At 43.4% G+C, this 15,844-nt stretch overlaps 1 protein-coding gene across 7 annotated transcripts in view; it reads right to left on the reverse strand.

The window, feature by feature from the left end:
- Positions 1 to 15,844, reverse strand: part of LOC110488996 (ecto-NOX disulfide-thiol exchanger 2) — a 296,941-nt gene that overhangs the window by 19,153 nt on the left and 261,944 nt on the right. For 5 of the 7 annotated variants that reach the window (XM_090198591.1, XM_090198593.1, XM_090198592.1 and 2 more), the window contains 2 exons: positions 12,166 to 12,272; positions 5,019 to 5,124 (listed from right to left, as the gene is read on the reverse strand). In XM_090198591.1, coding sequence (XP_090054717.1) covers positions 5,019 to 5,124; positions 12,166 to 12,272 — 213 coding nt within the window. The remainder of the gene's footprint in view (positions 1 to 5,018; positions 5,125 to 12,165; positions 12,273 to 15,844) is intronic. The other 2 variants (XR_016486333.1, XR_016486332.1) reach the window with 1 other exon arrangement.

A 15,844-nucleotide genomic window follows, 5' to 3' on the forward strand; every position in this document is an offset into this window, starting at 1 on the left:
AACCTGTCCTATTGAACAGACATGAAACAGTGTAATGAGAACCACTCATTAAATCCTAAAATGTCCTATTGGACAGACAGGATAGACAGTGTGATGAGAACTACTCATTAAATCCTACAATGTCCTATTGGACAGACAGGATAGACAGTGTGATGAGAACTACTCATTAAATCCTAAAATGTCCTATTGGACAGACAGGATAGACAGTGTGATGAGAACTACTCATTAAATCCTAACCTGTCCTATTGGACAGACAGGATAGACAGTGTGATGAGAACTACTCATTAAATCCTAAAATGTCCTGTTGGACAGAGAGGAGACACAGTGTGATGAGAACTACTCATTAAATGCTAACCTGTCCTATTGGACAGACAGGATAGACAGTGTGATGAGAACTACTCATTAAATCCTACAATGTCCTATTGGACAGACAGGATAGACAGTGTGATGAGAACTACTCATTAAATCCTAAAATGTCCTATTGGACAGACAGGATAGACAGTGTGATGAGAACTACTCATTAAATCCTAACCTGTCCTATTGAACAGACATGAAACAGTGTGATGAGAACCACTCATTAAATCCTAAAATGTCCTATTGGACAGACAGGATAGACAGTGTGATGAGAACTACTCATTAAATCCTAACCTGTCCTATTAAACAAACATGAAACAGTGTGATGAGAACTACTCATTAAATCCTAACCTGTCCTATTGAACAGACATGAAACAGTGTAATGAGAACCACTCATTAAATCCTAAAATGTCCTATTGGACAGAGAAGAGAGACAGTGTGATGAGAACCACTCATTAAATCCTAACCTGTCCTATTGAACAGACATGAAACAGTGTGATGAGAACTACTCATTAAATCCTAACCTGTCCTATTGAACAGACATGAAACAGTGTAATGAGAACCACTCATTAAATCCTAAAATGTCCTATTGGACAGACAGGATAGACAGTGTGATGAGAACTACTCATTAAATCCTAACCTGTCCTATTGAACAGACATGAAACAGTGTGATGAGAACCACTCATTAAATCCTAAAATGTCCTATTGGACAGACAGGATAGACAGTGTGATGAGAACTACTCATTAAATCCTAAAATGTCCTATTGGACAGACAGGATAGACAGTGTGATGAGAACTACTCATTAAATCCTAACCTGTCCTATTGAACAGACATGAAACAGTGTGATGAGAACTACTCATTAAATCCTAAAATGTCCTATTGGACAGAGAAGAGAGACAGTGTGATGAGAACCACTCATTAAATCCTAACCTGTCCTATTGGACAAACATGAAACAGTGTGATGAAAACTGCTCATTAAATCCTAACCTGTCCTATTGGACAGAGAGGAGACACAGTGTGATGAGAACTACTCTTCCCCTGTTCCTTTGACAGGAGAGTCTGTTCTTTACAGTTGTCGGAGGGGGATGTGTGTAATGTAATGAGAGGGTGTGTTTGAGTGGCTGAGCTGGGGAGATAAGACCTGAGAGTGAGGGAGGCCCAGCATAGGGTGTGTGTGCGCGCGCGCGTATGTTTAACTCAACACACGGACTCCAGCTGCCTGCTTTAAATCCGGCATTATGTCTGTTTGAGCTGAGAGAGAGACCTCTGAGTCATCAACCTGCTGTGTGTGTGTGTGTGTGTGTGTGTGTGTGTGTGTGTGTGTGTGTGTGTGTGAGAGAGAGAGAGCCAGCAGGCGAGGAGGTTTTGGGTGAGGTGTGTATTGATCAGGGAGCCTCATCAAGATGCTGTCTGGGGTATTCGACCGATTCCCCTTCCACAACGTGACAGGCTTTAGTATCGACCCCCAGCACCTCAGCACAAGGCTGCTGACAGGAGAGAAGCACCAACCCATTCCCACTCTGCACTGTATGAGTGTAGAAGCACCAACCCATTCCCACTCTGCACTGTATTAGTGTAGAAGCACCAACCCATTCCCACTCTGCACTGTATTAGTGTAGAAGCACCAACCCATTCCCTCTCTGCACTGTATTAGTGTAGAAGCACCAACCCATTCCCACGCTGCACTGTATTAGTGTAGAAGCACCAACCCATTCCCACTCTGCACTGTATTAATGTAGAAGCACCAACCCATTCCCACTCTGCACTGTATTAGTATAGAAGCACCAACCCATTCCCACTCTGCACTGTATTAGTGTAGAAGCACCAACCCATTCCCACTCTGCACTGTATTAGTGTAGAAGCACCAACCCATTCCCACTCTGCACTGTATTAGTGTAGAAGCACCAACCCATTCCCACTCTGCACTGTATTAGTGTAGAAGCACCAACCCGTTCCCACTCTGCATTGTATTAGTGTAGAAGCACCAACCCATTCCCACTCTGCACTGTATTAGTGTAGAAGCACCAACCCATTCCCACTCTGCACTGTATTAATGTAGAAGCACCAACCCATTCCCACTCTGCACTGTATTAGTATAGAAGCACCAACCCATTCCCACTCTGCACTGTATTAGTGTAGAAGCACCAACCCATTCCCACTCTGCACTGTATTAGTGTAGAAGCACCAACCCATTCCCACTCTGCACTGTATTAGTGTAGAAGCACCAACCCATTCCTACTCTGCACTGTATTAATGCAGAAGCACCAACCCATTCCCACTCTGCACTGTATTAGTGTAGAAGCACCAACCCATTCCCACTCTGCACTGTATTAGTGTAGAAGGACCAACCCATTCCCATTCTGCACTGTATTAGTGTAGAAGCACCAACCCATTCCCACTCTGCATTGTATTAGTGTAGAAGCACCAACCCATTCCCACTCTGCACTGTATTAGTGTAGAAGCACCAACCCATTCCCACTCTGCACTGTATTAATGTAGAAGCACCAACCCATTCCCACTCTGCACTGTATTAGTGTAGAAGCACCAACCCATTCCCACTCTGCACTGTATTAATGTAGAATCACCAACCCGTTCCCACTCTGCACTGTATTAATGTAGAAGCACCAACCCATTCCCACTCTGCATTGTATTAGTGTAGAAGCACCATCTGCACTGTATTAGTGTAGAAGTACCAACCCATTCCCACTCTGCACTGTATTAATGTAGAAGAACCAACCCATTCCCACTCTGCACTGTATTAATGTAGAAGCACCAACCCATTCCCATTCTGCACTGTATTAATGTAGAAGAACCAACCCATTCCCACTCTGCACTGTATTAATGTAGAATCACCAACCCATTCCCACTCTGCACTGTATTAATGTAGAATCACCAACCCATTCCCACTCTGCACTGTATTAATGTAGAAGGACCAACCCATTCCCACTCTGCACTGTATTAATGTAGAAGCACCATCTGCACTGTATTAATATAGAATCACCAACCCATTCCCACTCTGCACTGTATTAATGTAGAATCACCAACCCATTCCCACTCTGCACTGTATTAATGTAGAAGCACCAACCCATTCCCACTCTGCACTGTATTAATGTAGAAGCACCAACCCAGAATACAGGTGTTCCTCTTCAAGCCTGCCGATAGGTTAAACAGACCACCTGTCTATGATTGAGAGCACAGAGACTAGGCTTCTTAAACAGGATTGGAGGAGGTTTAAACAAGCTCCTCCCCCTGTGCTCTTGCATTACAGGAAGCCCTAGCAGGTGTGACAGACTGTAAATATGATGGGGTGTCACATCAACACCTGTCTCCCTGCCACATCCTGTGCCCTTCTCCACAGCATTCCTTTCCAACATTGTGACAGCCTCCTGACAATGATTGTTAGTGTTTTCTAATAAGCAAGGTCACACATGAAAAGGTGGAAATCAAAACCTGCTTGGCCGATGATCACATTTGCATATATCTGCATAGAAATTAGGGAGTCCGGTCTTAACCGGCAGAGACCACAACAATTCAAAAGCAGAAAGTAGCAGATTGTAGCAGTTAGCCCCGCTCTCTTGGCTTCCATTCCCTTTTCTCTCTAACTGCTTTAGAGAGAAGCAGAGGGTCATCTGAATGTCCAGGTGAATATTGTGGTCAATCTATATATTATCAATCTGTTTTACATCAGTAGCTCTGTTGGCTCAGCAGACATAAACAGGATGTTCTGCGTAAAGACGACCTTAATGGTACTTCACTGGTGCCCAGAACAGCACTGAAGGAGCTCTCTCTCTCTCTCTCCCCTGAGTTTGAGACAAGGGTTTAGCTATCTTGGAATTAAGAACATTTCCAAAAATTAATTTTCAAGAATCTAATTTCTCAACTTTTTGCATAAGGAGAAACATTTCAAGAACATTTCCAAATAACTTTTTGAGGAATAGCAACTTTGCTTAACTTTCTTCTTAAATCTATAGTTTAGGGGAAAAAATGGCAGTGAAGACATTTCTTCTTAAAAAGGTTTTGTGAATCTGGGCCCAGGAGAGCAAAAGCCTGCAGTAGCCAGCTCAGTGTCTCTACCAGCTAATTACACCAGCACCATGCCAACAGACAGAAACATAAACACTTCGTTCCAGCTGTGACTGAGTATCTACCGCCACATGCACCCACTCTCTTTCTTACTCTCACAAACACACACAGCCACAGACAGTCTGGAGATGGCCGTAACACAGTCTCTGCATGCAGTTACACAGTCTCCTCTCCAGCTTAATTTGGCCATTTAGAGAGTGAATGAGCTGGAGACTGTTTTCTCTCTAATGTTACGGCTCCATTCACACTGAGGCTGGAGAGGAACTCACAAAACACCTCATTAGCAACACAGAGAAGGCTGAGCTACAGATCTATTCTACAACAAAGGAGAAAAGACACCAGCCATATACCAATAGTTGTCAGAGTCCTTTCTGGTGTGTGTGTGTGGTATGTGTGTAGTGTGTGGTATGTGTAGTGTGTCGGCGTGCGTGTGGTGTGTGTGTAGTGTGTGTAGTGTGTGTGTGTGTGTGTGTGTGTGTGTGTAGTGTGTGGTATGTGTGTGGTATGTGTGTAGTGTGTGTGCATCTGTGTGTGTGGTATGTGTGTGCATGTGTGTGGTATGTGTGTAGTGTGTGTGTACCTGAGTCGTCAGGATCGTGTGTATCCTCCATGTCATCGTCAGACATCTCCATCTCCTCTTCTCGTCTGATCCCCATCAGCTCTTCATTTTGCATGTTTCTGATCTCCTGGAGGGAAACAACAAAACAGGAATATCACTGGATGTTCATACTGAACACGATCCTCCCGGAGGGAAACAACAAAACAGGGTTATCACTGGATGTTCATACTGAACACGATCCTCCCGGAGGGAAACAACAAAACAGGGTTATCACTGGATGTTCATACTGAACACGATCCTCCTGGAGGGAAACAACAAAACAGGAACATCACTGGATGTTCATACTGAACACGATCCTCCTGGAAGGAAACAACAAAACAGGGTTATCACTGGATGTTCATACTGAACACGATCCTCCTGGAGGGAAACAACAAAACAGGAACATCACTGGATGTTCATACTGAACACGATCCTCCTGGAGGGAAACAACAAAACAGGAACATCACTGGATGTTCATACTGAACACAATCCTCCTGGAGGGAAACAACAAAACAGGAACATCACTGGATGTTCATACTGAACACGATCCTCCTGGAGGGAAACAACAAAACAGGGTTATCACTGGATGTTCATACTGAACACCATCCTCCTGGAGGGAAACAACAAAACAGGGTCATCACTGGATGTTCATACTGAACACGATCCTCCTGGAGGGAAACAACAAAACAGGAATATCACTGGATGTTCATACTGAACACGATCCTCCTGGAGGGAAACAACAAAACAGGAATATCACTGGATGTTCATACTGAACACGATCCTCCTGGAGGGAAAAAACAAAACAGGAATATCACTGGATGTTCATACTGAACACGATCCTCCTGGAGAGAAACAACAAAACAGGAATATCACTGGATGTTCACACTGAACACGATCCTCCTGGAGGGAAACAACAAAACAGGAATATCACTGGATGTTCATACTGAACACCATCCTCCTGGAGGGAAACAACAAAACAGGAATATCACTGGATGTTCATACTGAACACCATCCTCCTGGAGGGAAACAACAAAACAGGAATATCACTGGATGTTCATACTGAACACCATCCTCCTGGAGGGACACAACAAAACAGGAATATCACTGGATGTTCATACTGAACACCATCCTCCTGGAGGGAAACAACAAAACAGGAATATCACTGGATGTTCATACTGAACACGATCCTCCTGGAGGGAAACAACAAAACAGGGTTATCACTGGATGTTCATACTGAACACCATCCTCCTGGAGGGAAACAACAAAACAGGAATATCACTGGATGTTCATACTGAACACGATCCTCCTGGAGGGAAACAACAAAACAGGAATATCACTGGATTTTCATACTGAACACGATCCTCCTGGAGGGAAACAACAAAACAGGAATATCACTGGATGTTCATACTGAACACGATCCTCCTGGGTAGCCTGGCTGGAGTACGGTTTACACTGTCGCGTACGCACGCACACACCTATGGAAGAAATGCTGATCCTAGACCTGTCCCTAAGGGCAGCTTTTACCATGAGTGATACACAGCAGGACTGATATCTCCTTTTGGTGCACTGATGACAGTAGATAGAGAGCAGCAGTCTGCTTCTACACTGATGAGACAGTAGATAGAGAGCAGCAGTCTGCCTCTACACTGATGAGACAGTAGATAGAGAGCAGCAGTCTGCCTCTACACGGATGAGACAGTAGATAGAGAGCAGCAGTCTGTCTCTACACTAATGAGACAGTAGATAGAGAGCAGCAGTGTCTCTACACTGATGAGACAGTAGATAGAGAGCAGCAGTCTGCCTCTACACGGATGAGACAGTAGATAGAGAGCAGCAGTCTGTCTCTACACTAATGAGACAGTAGATAGAGAGCAGCAGTGTCTCTACACTGATGAGACAGTAGATAGAGAGCAGCAGTCTGCCTCTACACGGATGAGACAGAATCATGTGGACACCTGCTCGTCGAAGGAGTTGATCTGCTAATACAGCCTCCACTCTTCTGGGAAAGCTTTTCATGATGTTGGAACATTCCTGCGGGGACTTGCTTTCATTTCATTAGTGAGGTCAGGCACTGATGTTGGTTGATTAGGCCTGGCTCGCAGTGGGTGTTCCAACTCATCCCAAAGGTGTTCGATGGGGTTGAGGTCAGGGCTCTGTGCACGGCAATAAAGTTCTTCCCCACCGATTTTGCCAAAGTTTGAAGCACAGAATCATCTAGAATGTCATTGTATGCTGTAGAATTAGCCCGAACCATGAAAAAAAACAGTCCCAGACCATTATTCCTCCTCCACCAAACGTTACAGTTAGAACTATGCATTGGGGCAGGTAGTGTTCTCCTGGCAAACCCACATTTGTCCGCCGCACTGCCAGATGTTAAAACGTGATACATCACTCCAGATAACTTGTTTCCACTGCTCCAGAGTCCAATGTCAGCGATCTTTACACCACTTGCATTGCGCATGGTGATCTAAGGCTTGTGTGCGGCTGCAATGGAAACCCATTTCATGAAGCTCCCGACAAACAGTTATAGCTGCTGACATTGCTTCCAGAGGCCGTTTGGAACTCTGTAGTGAGTGTTGCAACCAGGGACAGACAATATTTACGGGCTATGCACGTCATCACTCAGCGGTCCCGTTTTGTGAGCTTGTGTGGCCTACCACTTCACGGCTGAGCCGTTGTTGCTCCTAGATGTTTCCATTTCACAATAACAGCACTTACTGTTGACCGGGGAAGCTCTAGCAGGGCAGAAGTTTTACGAACTGACTTGTCCTATGATGGTGCCATGTTGAAAGTCACTGAGCTCTTCAGTAAGGCCATTCTACTGTCAATGTTTGTCAATGGAGATTGAATGGCTGTGTGGTTGATTTTATACACCTGTAGGCAATGTGTGTGGCTGAAATAGCCAAATCCACTAATTTGAAGGGGTGTCCACATACTTTTGGTCATGTAGAGTAGATCTGTACCTAGGGGAAACTTCACCCTGGAGCCTCTAGCTCAGTAGGAGGCATGACCTGCTGTGTGTGGATGGGAGCTACAGTAGTGTGTATGTCAGCTAGCAGTATGTCTGGCCGGCTAGCTCGGCAGTGCTGTTCTCGGCTAATGAGGCGAGTATATTCGAAAGACAGACAACTCTGTGTTCTGCCAACACACACACACACAAAATGCATTCACAACTCTGGGACGAGGGAATCATTATTTCACACCAACAAACAAAAAGCTTGAAGTAAACAACCATCTGTCTGGTGTCTATAACACGTTGAGCTGCTGGCCAATCAAAGATGTCAAACAGGTAGTCAGAAACCAGCACACCCATCTGCCCAGTGAGATAAGAATCGCCAGCTGTTAGACTTTGATCCTGCCTCTGTGAGTCGCAGCTACGAGACTATCCAGCTAACTGCTACCTGACAAGACTCACTGTTTGGTGTTTCTACCAGCCAGCAGCAATAACAGTGAAGGTAGCATCAGAGTCTAGCTACACTGGTAGGGGATACTAGGTGAAGGTTCAAGATTGAGCTGAACTCCTTCATGCATGTATGCTGGTTCTTACCTTTGTCTGTAATGGAGTAGACAGAGACAGACAGAGACAGAAAGACAGAGCATCTGGATTCAGTCGGATGACAGGTTGTCCCTACTCTCTCTAGCTAATGCCCTAAAGGAGTAAAACTGATAGAGAAGAATAGATTATAACAGGATGTTGAAGGAATTAAGCCCTCATGGAATTAACTTGGGTTGTAAAATATAGGGGTTGTATTATTTAGTTCTACTTCCAATCTATCATCCCCCTGGTGTATAGTGGAGATGGAGTTTGTATTCTCTAGTTAGCCCTCGGTTATTCCATCTATCCCCCCTGGTGTCTAGCCAGTCCAGGACTATTATCAAGGTCCATTTCCTTAATCACAGTGGACTGGAGCTGAAGGTTGTTTATGGTATTTCTTGCTTGTGTACACACCTTTTCTATTCATACTGTATACTGTCCATACGCACCATTATATGCTTTGCTCGTTCTGATATTTCTTAATTATTTTCTTCTTGGGATTTGTGTGTATTGTTAGGTGTTACAACACTGTTGGAGCTAGAACCATAAGCATTTCACTGCACCTGCGATAATGTCGGCAAAATGTGTACGCAACCAATAGAAATCTATTTTATTAAAAGTTAATGTGTCTGTGCAATGCGTAGAAAAACTGACTGCAACCCAAATGGCATGCTATTCTCTATATAGTGCACTACTTTTTACCAGAGGGATGCAGCCTGAGATGGATGGATGTGTTCTTAGGGTTGATGGCTAGATGGCCAAATGGATGGATTGATGGATTAGAACAGGTAAATGGATAAATGAAAGGATGGATGGTAGAAGATGGGTGTTGTGATTATGTGTCAGACAGATAGTGAAACCCCTGCAGTCTTTCAGTCCTGCTGTTCTGTGCATTCTGTCTGATGACTACAGAAGAGACCCGTCAAGAAAGATACTGCTGTAGGGTTGCAAAATTCCAAGGTTTTCAAGAAATCCTAGTTGGAAGATTTTTGGAATCAGGATGGAATAAGCAGGAAATCGGGAAACCTTCATAACCAGGATTTCTGGAAAACCTAGGAATTTGGGGGGAAATGTTGGAAATATGTTGCTTCCCTGCATTACCTGCACTACTATTATCCTGTATGACAGCAGAGGGACACGTTGCAGCAGTCTTTGTGCATTGGAAGACTGTCCTTCTATAATACTGGCCCCTATAAATAAACTCCCTGTCAATAAGAGTGCGCTAATTTTCCTCTAAAGAATATATTAAGGTCTAAGAGTCAGATTGGTCCTGCTGACCACAGAGATGACTTCGACTGTAGAAAATACGTATTTTCTGATCGTTGAAATCAGGTTAATTTTAGGTTCTGAATGTCCGTGGACATTGAAATCAAGGCCGGTCCGAACCACATCAAATCTGAACCAAACATAGACGTCTATGATTGATTCAGATTTGGTCCGACAGGACTAAAAACCAACATCCCGTGGATGTGGAAATCAAGGCCGGTCCAAAAGGCATCGGCACGTGCTTACTGAGGTGGAACCTACAGTGTCGCCTGAAATAAAATGTTAGAAATACCCATCCATGTGGTACGCCCACCGTTTGCAAAACACCCCGAAAAAGAAAGGACCAAAACAAGACGCCAAAAAGACATCTGCGTCGGTCTGTGCTCACTAGGGTGTAGTCTACAGTGTCGGCGATTTTACGAATACCCTTCCATCCATTCGGTTTGGTCCACGCATTTGCGCGTAGGCTAAACCACCCATTTAAGTCCATTCCCTCATTTTTCATGGCTCTGAAATGCAGTAATGATAAAAAGTGATGTAATGGCCTAATTTTTCTTGACATTATGCTTTAATTATTGTGAATGGCTCATGTTTTACTCTGGCTATATGTGCTACACAATTTATGTTAGATAGGTTTTTTTTGACAGAACGTTGGTGGAGCGCCGCAGCAATACGTCTCTCCAACAGCACCCTGGAGAGGAGTGTTGGAAATGGACAAGCAACATATTTTGCTGCCCTGCCTTTGACAAAGTGGGCACTGCATCAGTGCTCACCTAAAAAGCCCATATGCCACTGGTTGTGAGAAATTGTCATTGTTTTGGGGCAGAATTACAAGGTTTTGTGTGTTGTTGTTGGTGCATCTTGGTCAGTTTAGCTCAGAAAATGCAGCTCGTCAATCTGCCGCCTAATCCTGCCTAATGAGCTGGCCTGCCCTGTTTGCAGACGTGAGCAACCCTGCAATAACAAACTTGACACAAGACCGCCATTTTGAGTAGCTAATTGCGTATGTACGTAAGGTATAAATTATGCTTTAGTTGTAATTTTTGCTTAGTGAGGAGTGACGTCACTAGTCTACACACACCAACTCACACCTACCTTTAGAGAAGAAGAGTCCCTAGTCTGAGATCAAGAAATACCAAACATACCTGCTATATCTCAGAGTGAGTCCATCACGATGTACACACACCCAAACACACAGCTACCAACCCATTACAATTTATACCATCAGTTACACATTCATATGACTCTGTACAAATACAAATTCTTCTCACTTTACAGAATGCCTTTCACAGGCAAACTGCATGAAGAGTTTATAATGAATGTGTTCCACTAGTTTGTAATCTATCTCCAGCACTAGGCTCTGCAAAGGAAAGATAAACCATCTCCAGCCTGCGATCCATGGTGACTGTTTCAGTGTTGCTATGATACAGAGATTATTCAGTTAATTACATACCAAATCTGCTTTTTTACACACTAACACCCTCAGAGATTTGTACCCAGATCAAACTTACCCGTTTGGCCTTAAAATGACAGCAGCGCCACACTTGAGCACCCTCCATTAAAGAGGAAAACATGTTTGAGGTAATTAATGCAGCGGTTGTTGGACAGGAAGTACTGAACAAAATAGAGAACAAATCTTGCCAGGTTTCATTAGCTAATACCTGTGTATCTCAACATGGAGCATGACCTCGATTTTACACCAAACAAAAACTGAAAGTTGGTTATTTGTTCTCTATTGGAAGAAAGCACAGTCAGTAATAACAGATAGAGAGTATACATGTATGATGAAGTGATCTGCACAGAGACCAGTCCAGGGTACTGTGGTTGACTTAAAGGGTGAGTTACCTGTTTCTGGCAGTGAGACTGAGCACTCACCGGGCTGGAGTGGCCGGGACCTGGACCTGACCGGAGCACCCACTCTGGGACTGAACTAAGTAGAGAGCCTGGGTGTAGCCTAGCATTCAGCCTAGCTATAGCATTTACTTGACCTCTTAGGCTAGTACATAATGTTGATGTTCTACCATCTCAGTTCCTTGATACTACTAGAGGAATACAACAAGGTTCCCTTTTCCCATTTATATTAAGGTCCGTTTTAGGATCATGCTGAGTGTAGTTTTAAAGCTGGTGTTAACTTTAACACTGTTTAACACAAATCATCCTGCCAAGACAACACCATGAATTCCATAAAAAGTAGTTAGAATCCGGAATACTGGAGATGGGGATGCTCACATAATGTTCACATAAAGGACACAATAATATGTAGACTATACTGCACTTCACCAAATTAATAGAAGATGTGAATAATTGTAGAAAAAGTAAAGGACCAACCTCTGCTTGCTTGCGCCACATGTCCAGGTTCTTGCGTTGAGCTTTGGAGAAATGGTCCCATGCCTTTTGTTTGGAAGCAGCGTGGAATACAGACACAATCTGCTCAACTGTGGCAGGGGATGCAGGGAGAGAGGGGGCGGGTGGGAAGGAGCAGAGGAGTGAGAAAGTGGAATCAGGTAGGAAGGCACTTCACTGTATGTTCATGTTGATGTGTTTTCAATGTTCTATTCTGCTCTATAGTACAGTCTGTTCTGGGTCAGTGTCTAGAGTGGGGGAGGTGGGATGGGGTGGAGAAGGAACCCACCATATCTCAAGGTGACCACAGAGCACCTGTCCTAAAACACAAGACGGTGCTGAAAGCTACAGGAGGACCAGACCGCAACCAGCAGGCTCCTGCTCCCCTCTCACCCCCCCAGACAATGGGAAGGCACACACAAACACACCACCTCCTCCTATCCTCCACAGGGACATAGACTCTCAAGAGAGCCTGACAGTAGAACAAGGGAATTCTCTAAGAGTGATGACAGAGAGAGGCCATCTTATAAAGAGATCAAAGTATCTCCCTCTAACTGAAACCCTCTTTTCCTCTCAAACATCTCCTGTTTTTAATGACCACAACATCTCACCTTCATCGACTCTCAGATGCTTGGAATGCCATAATCAAAGGCTGCCTTTGTGTAAAGAGTGTAGAGCTCAGACCTAATGAAGGAAAAGCCTGTTTCTATCTGAGAGTGGGGCTGCGTGTCAAATTAGATCATATTCTCTATATAGTGCCCATAGGGCTCTGGTCTAAAGTACAGTAGTGCACTATATAGGGAGCAGGGTGCCATTTGGGACCGACTTGGCTCTCCTCACTGTGGGTTAGATAGGAGTGCTGAGCTCAGTGTCACTGTATATCTTTAGAGAGGAGGTATCTCTAACGACCACTCAATAATAAAGACCCTGAAATCTAATCAGATTTGAAAGAGGTAATCTAGAGTCTTGGGGATGAGAGAGATGGTGGGTGGTCTAATCCCTGAGGAAGAGAAGAGCGAGATTATGAAAGAGTGAGAGGGTGAGCAACTATGATTCAGAGCTCAAGGTTGGAGGAGGAGAGCTGCTGGAACACACTTCTGTTCATCACTCCATCCTAACCACACCTGCGATTGACAGCTAGACCTCGTCTTAACCACCCCCAGATTAGTTACCAAAACACCTGTGTGTGTGAACCCAGAGCAGGGAGAAAGGATTCAATAGACAAAAGATTGTGAGACTGTGCTAACTTTTCATTTCTCATAATTAGTGTGTGTGTGTGTGCGTCAGAATGACCCGTTTACCTACCTGTTGATATAATGCAGCATCACATAATCACAGATTGTCCAGACAGAGTACTCACACATAACACAGCGATATAAAACTATTCAACAACTCATAATGTAGAAAAAGCCTGTGAAAATATGGATGTGGCTTTTGTTGACAGAACGACAGTGTGAACCTGTCTCCCGGGACACCTTTAGTTGACAGAACGACAGTGTGAACCTGTCTCCCGGGACACCTTTAGTTGACAGAACGACAGTGTGAACCTGTCTCCCGGGACACCAACCCCTGTGTTTACATTTGTATGTGTGGAACTGCAGAGAAAAACGAACTCATGAATACAACTAAGTGTTTGTGTGGATTGTTGTGATGGAGGATGGTGGCCTTTAAAAGACAACGATAAACAGAGCGAGAGAGATGGAGAGAGAGAGAGGGGGGTGGGGGGGGAAGACCCACTTTGCTCTTTCCAATATTTGTATTACTGTATAAACAGGAACCGATTATGTGGTATATCCCAATATCCATACTAACATGGTACTTAGTATGCACACTACTGTAAGTGGTGTATCACCAAAGATATCTGAACTCATACATGCATGCTGGCAGTTGTGAATCAGATCAGCTCTACATTTCCCCTTTTGGCTTTTCAATCATCAATATGACTGAATTAATTTCTTCCTTCAGACCCAGTTGTTTTCATGTAGAGAGGTGTTACTTACTTTGATTCTATGGCTGAGTGGGTTCCTTCAGATGAGCTGTCCACAGACCAATACAGCCTAAAGTTAACCAGAGGAGTTTGTGGGGAGCTAACCTCTAACTGGTGCTTTAACCAGGTAACACAACCATTGGGGAACCTATCACAGTGGACTATTTCTACATACAGCCCAATATACTGTTCTTATGGGGCCAAAAACAAACTTACCTTCTGTATCATCAAAAAACATTGATCCTAAATACTAGTTCAACACACAAGATGTATACAATAGCAAGTGTATCAAGTGGTTAAAGAGTTGTTCAATCATAGGTGTTTCTTTGTTGTGTGTGTTATCTGTGGCATTTGTTGTGTCCGTCTGTCTGGCGATTATGTTGGTGTTAATTAGGGTCACAAAATATTGTCAGCCAGTGATTGTCAAGCAAATAACTGGTTGGTCTCACAGTAATTGACCGTTAATTAACAAACACATTCAGCATCTCCTGGTTTCCACACATAACCTACAAGCCACAAATGCATATCTTTGGAACATGTACTTTTAAAAAGACTAATACATCTATGTAATATAGCCTACACCTTCACAATAAGTCTATTTCAGAAAAACAGAATAGAATATTATGAGTTGTCCTTATGTTAGATCTGGCTATGCCAAATGGCTGTGGGCTACACTACTTCATTTAGCAGACAAGATTTGCTTAGAATTCTGTGGCATTATTTTATATTATATAATACGCTGACCTTAAACTTAAGACAATTGAACAAAGCTGAATATAATAGAAAGGATATTTTCTCCAAATGATTTGAGGGAGTGCCACATGCTGCTATTCTGTGTTGAGCGTTGAACAAAATAAATAGGTACTCCTATATGCTTAATTTAGAGTTATTAATGTAACTTTAGTTCTACAAACGTTGGGCTACATGTTTAGATTTGTAATACATTGTAAGGCTGCATGATGCGACTAATGATGATTTGAGTCGCTTGAAAAGCATGAGCTCTGCTTTCTTTTTTTGCGCAGGATGTACACACTTCATCAGTCTCTCATTCACAATTTGACAAGCACTTAATAATGCCTCAAATTTCACGGCGGCATCCCCTTTGTGTGGCCGTAATGCACCCTAAAAAAATCTATGCCTTTTGCGGCCAGTGGCTGTTCTGCCCTTGGCCCGGAGTGCTGCGTTGTGCCCTTCTACCCGAGTGCTGCGTACTCGCAAGGCTCTCCATCACGTGTTTATCTTAAAATGTTCATGAAATATTAGGCTATTTGTAAAGTACTTAAGTAAAAATACTTTAAAGTACTTAAGTCGCTTTTTTGGGGGGTATATGTACTTTACTATTTATATTTGACTACTTTTACGTCACTACATTCCTTAAGAAACTACTATACCTTTTATTCCATACATTTTCCTTGACACCCAAAAGTACTCCTTACGTTTTCTTAGCAGGACAGAAAAGTGGTCCAATTCACGCACTTATCAACAGAACATCCCTGGTCATCCCTACTGCCTCTGATCTGGTGGACTCAATAAACACACAATTCCTTTGTAAATTATGTCTGAATGTTGGAGTGCGCCTCTGGCTATCCGTAAATTTAAAAAACAAGAAAATGGTGCCGTCTGGTTTGCTTAATATAAGGATGATATGATTTATTATTTTACTTTTGATACTAAAGT

The sequence above is a fragment of the Oncorhynchus mykiss genome, chromosome 14 (genome assembly GCF_057628025.1).
Source record: "Oncorhynchus mykiss isolate SJ-2025 chromosome 14, ASM5762802v1, whole genome shotgun sequence".
NCBI classification, from domain to species: Eukaryota; Metazoa; Chordata; class Actinopteri; order Salmoniformes; family Salmonidae; genus Oncorhynchus; species Oncorhynchus mykiss.